The following is a 2,448-nucleotide window of genomic DNA, read 5'->3' as shown; positions in this document are numbered from 1 at the left end:
AGCCTGGACACCTGGGCACCTCCCACGGCTGGATCGACCCCGCCAAATGCCCAGGCGAACCCCCTTTCCTGGAAGGCCCTGCCAGAGCGATGCTGACATTACACAGCAAAACGGCAGCAGTGAGAACAAAAACCCAGCAGCAGGGCTGCGGAAGAAAGCAGCACGTACCTGAATTCCTCAAACGCAAACATGACCCAGCCAGGCAGCTTCCTCGGGTGGTGGGGCAGCCCTGGCACCGGACGACAACCATTTAGTCGGTGTGATGGTGCAAGGTGCTGAAAAAGGAGGCGGGGCTTCCACGCCCCCCGGTTCCCGGGAAGTAGACGGCTCTGCAGACGGGGGTCTGAGCCTCCACCTCCACCAGCTGCGGAGAAGCAGCGAACGGGCGGCAGGCAGAGAACCATGTGACCCGCCAGCGGGTCTGATGGATGCCGTGCGTGCTCACATGCAGGGGGGAGCGAGTCAGCCCCAGAACCAAGGGGACCCTGGTCCAGCCGACCACATGGCCACCTCCCTGCCAGAATTCTGCAGATCGCGCCCAGGAGCTCAGAGGGACAGGAGGGCGAGCTGCTCCATTGTGGGCAGTTTAACCACCTCATCCTTCCAGGCTGAGGCTGGGGGCTGCATCAGGCATGCCCTGCACCCCCGTGAAGGAAGCACAGCGAAACAACACCGGTCGTACCAGCCCCGGGCCCTCCACCTGAGAGGCTGCAGGGCCACCAACGCCCCCGAGGTGCTCTCCACTTTGACCTTGGCTGCCACCCTGGACCAGCATTCTCATCTCTCTACTCAGGCACCGAGTGCAGGATGTGTGCTGGCCCTCGACAACTCCTGGACATACAGCTGGGTAATGACTGCGGAACAGCAGTTGAGGTGCAAGAACTGAGACCCCCAGCCAGGAGAGCTCGGCCCACACTGACCAGAGCCTCCTGCCAAAAACTGACACCAGGGGTTCCTCCAGCCTTCCACTGAAATCTCCCCAAAGTCAGCGCCAGGGATCTCAAATAAACCCATGAGTCATCGCCTCCCTTCTCTCTCCCTCGGCTACAAATACCCTCAGTCACTGCCTCGGATCTGCCTGTGAGGCTGCCCCCCCCCCCCAACCCCGTCCCATCCACACGCCCACTGTTTGTACCTCGGCCCATCCACCACCACCTATCCTCACAGCAAGCTAGCTTCCTTCACAACCTTCCTGCTCGAAAATTCCACCACGGCCACTTTTCTGACTCTGACCTTGACCCCTGTTCTCCAGGTTGAACCCTGCATGTATCTGATGAAATAAAAAACTTTCTCCTCCAACCTTTCCTTCTGCGAAAATTCTTCACAAGCTCCCAAATTCAACCAGACATAGGCCGTTTCCAGAATACACCAGGGTCTCCTCTCCAGAGGGCCCTGTTGCCCCAACCCCATGCTGCCTGCTGTCCATTGCTGCCCTTGCCCAGGCCCTGGAGTGGCCCCTGGAACACCACTCACTGACTTGCCTCTGCGCTGCTGACCACACCTGTCACAGCCCCTCATGGCCCTCACAGACCGGTGTCCCCAAGGGCAGGGATCATGGAGGGGGAGCGTCTGCATCCTGGGCCTGTTCAGAGCACCAGGACTCCCATTTGGAGCCATCGGCGGAAGCCCCTCTTCCTGCTGCTTCCCCGGCAGGAAGGGTGGGAGACAGTACGCACCCCAGTATCCCATGAAGGGCCCAGGGTAAAAATGTGCTCTGCACACAGAGAAGCCAGGCCCCAGAGTATGACAGAGACATGAAGTCACAACGGCAGGGAGAGGCCGACCGATGAGAAGGCAGATGCACGAGGGACTCCAGCAGCCCCTCCAACCATACAGCACCCCTCAACGAAGCTGACACAGGAAGGGCTTCCCCAGGGCTCCTGACCGGTCCCTTCCTGAGAAACCAGGTACAGAAATCGGCCAGCCAGGAGTCACCACCAGGAATCATCGCTAGCCTCGCTGGAAGCCCCACTGGCGTGTGCACTTCCAGGACCGCTGCAGGTCGCACACGTCCTCTGGGTGCTGGGTTCCACAGGGTCAGGCTGTGGTGACAGCATGTGGCCCGTGCCAGCGGGTAACGGAACCTCTCTAACAAGCACGTAGATCGGCACAGCCACTACCTATCCTCTTAGCTCTCAAAGGGCGGCTCCCACTTGCAGTTGCTCTTCTGCCTGGGGAGGCCTCCTCACCCTGGATATCTGTCTGCTTCCCGGGAGCCATGTACATTCGGGGAGGGGAAGAAAACAATTCTGCTCTCTGATTCTCAGAAGGGAGAGTATCTATTCATCCATCCATCTTCCCGTCCACTCACTTGACACATCTTCCCACCCAGTCACCCAGCCACCCACTAATGCCCCACCTATCTACACTTCCATCCACCCACAGACTCATCCTCCCACCCACCCACCCACCCACTCGTCATGTATTCGTGCACCCACTCATGGATGC

The 2,448-nt window shown here is 59.7% G+C and overlaps 1 protein-coding gene across 1 annotated transcript in view; it reads right to left on the bottom strand.

Moving 5' to 3' along the window:
- Window positions 1-250: 250 nt before the first annotated feature.
- LOC102856500 overlaps window positions 251-2,448 on the bottom strand; it is a 56,033-nt gene continuing 53,835 nt past the window's right edge. The window contains exon 6 of the mRNA XM_006879171.1: window positions 251-525. Coding sequence (XP_006879233.1) covers window positions 251-525 — 275 coding nt within the window. The remainder of the gene's footprint in view (window positions 526-2,448) is intronic.

Source organism: Elephantulus edwardii, unplaced genomic scaffold (assembly GCF_000299155.1).
Source record: "Elephantulus edwardii isolate Elephantulus edwardi_28Jun2011 unplaced genomic scaffold, EleEdw1.0 scaffold00002, whole genome shotgun sequence".
NCBI classification, from domain to species: domain Eukaryota; kingdom Metazoa; phylum Chordata; class Mammalia; order Macroscelidea; family Macroscelididae; genus Elephantulus; species Elephantulus edwardii.
This window is presented reverse-complemented; position numbering and strand designations above follow the sequence as displayed.